The 1,890-nt window shown below is 34.5% G+C and overlaps 1 protein-coding gene across 1 annotated transcript in view; it reads right to left on the reverse strand.

Moving 5' to 3' along the window:
* Nucleotides 1-1,890, reverse strand: part of LOC103465652 (voltage-dependent calcium channel subunit alpha-2/delta-4-like) — a 60,050-nt gene that overhangs the window by 48,240 nt on the left and 9,920 nt on the right. Inside the window, 2 exon segments of the mRNA XM_017305137.1 lie at nucleotides 19-135; nucleotides 236-431. Of these exon segments, the coding sequence (XP_017160626.1) occupies nucleotides 19-135; nucleotides 236-431 (313 nt within the window).

The following is a 1,890-nucleotide window of genomic DNA, read 5'->3' on the forward strand; positions in this document are numbered from 1 at the left end:
GAGGGGTTTTTGTTTTACCTTTACAGACTTCATCTTACTTCCCAACATTCGTTCGATTTCCTCAGAGTAGTCCCTCAGTAAATCATCTCCATTCAGCTCCGTAATCTTGATAATGGATTCTACATCCTTTAGTTTCTGAAAAGAAAAGCAGATCGGGTGTCAGTTTGAGTAGAAACAACAGCAGATAAGTTCAAAATATGTTATGTTTGGTGTCAAATTACCGTAACCTMCCTACCTGGAGTATTTGGTATTTGTAAGAGACCCAACAAGTAATCCCAAATATCTCTGGTTCAAACCATAAGGAAAATATGCTCTTATAAGTTATTTTTTTTATTTCTGAMTCCAGACAGTGATTAAATAGTAAGAGATGAAAAAAMTTCAAGTGGATTAGGTTGTTGTATGTCAGAAGAAATGCAGTTTGGTTATTTACCCTTGATTAAGTTAACCGCTAATTCCAATTAGCCTTTGAAGCACACAGAAGGTAAATAAATTATCAGTGCAAACTTCCACTGTCTACAAAAATCTCCATTGTCTCTGCCTCCATTTATTCAGAAATATTAGGTTTGTGATTTTTGTGCTTTTCTCAATTTTGTAGCTTCTAAAACCCACAAATCAGTGATTTAATTGAGCATCATTTTGTGGGTTTTACACCAAACAACATTGGCACTGCGTAGATTTAAATAATGGAAAATACATGATTGTCCAGGTTCTCTCACTGCTTTCTAATATTAAAATAACGCCACTTATTAAATTCACTTAACTTCTATCAGAAATCAGAGTTATGTAAGAATATGTAGAGTTAAAATGATCAACACTTTGCACCTCTTTGTGAAACATATCTGAGGAATCTTGCTTTCAATTTACAATTTTGTTAATTTGTCAACACTGAACACTTAGAAGAATGCTACGGACAGCAATGTTTACATTAAGAAAACATTTAATTTATCATAAATACATAAACAGAAGATTATGTAACCTTTCAAATAAAATAACCATGTTTACTAATACAAAAAACAATAACAGTGTAAACAGTGACATGAAGAAAATGCTGAACAATCATGCTTGGATTCACATAAACATTAGCTCATACGTTGCAGAGGTCTACTTCTCTTAAGTCTATTGCTTTAAATGCAAAATCAATTTACTCAAGTAAGTTTATACTATTATTCAAGTAAAATTAAAAAGTACAGTGCAGWAAAACTACTCCTATAAGTACACTTTGTCTCCAAAAAGTTTGTCAAGTAAACGTAACCAGAACTACCCACCTCGGAACAACAACAAAACTAGTAGCCTAAGCCTGTTAACAAGCTTAATGTGACATATTGCTTTGGATTAACAAACCCAGCTGCACATTACCTTTATTACTTGTCCCCAAGTACCTTAACTTCTTTCTGTGACACTGAAATTTACCCACTGGGACCAACAATTTTTCTATTCTATTCTATACTATCTGATTGGAGGTGACCATTTTAAAGCTGAAAGATAAACAGGTTTAGTGAGAAATCAGAGCAGGTCCTGCATCACAATGATCCCTACGTATGTTTGTGCATGTAAAAATCTAATAACACCTAGCCTTATTACATGTGAAACTTTACTGTCATTTAGACCTACTTTATATTCATATATATACTGTATATTAGAGGTGTGCCGATCGATCGGCCACCGATCATAATCGGCCGATTTCTGTGAAAAAGTGTATGATCGGTGATCGCCGATCACAATCTTTTGTTGCCAATCTACAAAAGATTGGCAACAATCTTTTGTTGCCAATCTTTTGTAGTGAATGGGGAAGTTTTGAGTGAATGGGGAAGTTTGCGTGTTGCAGCGGAAAATTGAAGCACGTGGGGTGAAGCGGGTCAAAATGCATCAAAACGACAAATCTAATATGGC

Source organism: Poecilia reticulata, linkage group LG6, assembly GCF_000633615.1.
Source record: "Poecilia reticulata strain Guanapo linkage group LG6, Guppy_female_1.0+MT, whole genome shotgun sequence".
Classification (NCBI taxonomy): domain Eukaryota; kingdom Metazoa; phylum Chordata; class Actinopteri; order Cyprinodontiformes; family Poeciliidae; genus Poecilia; species Poecilia reticulata.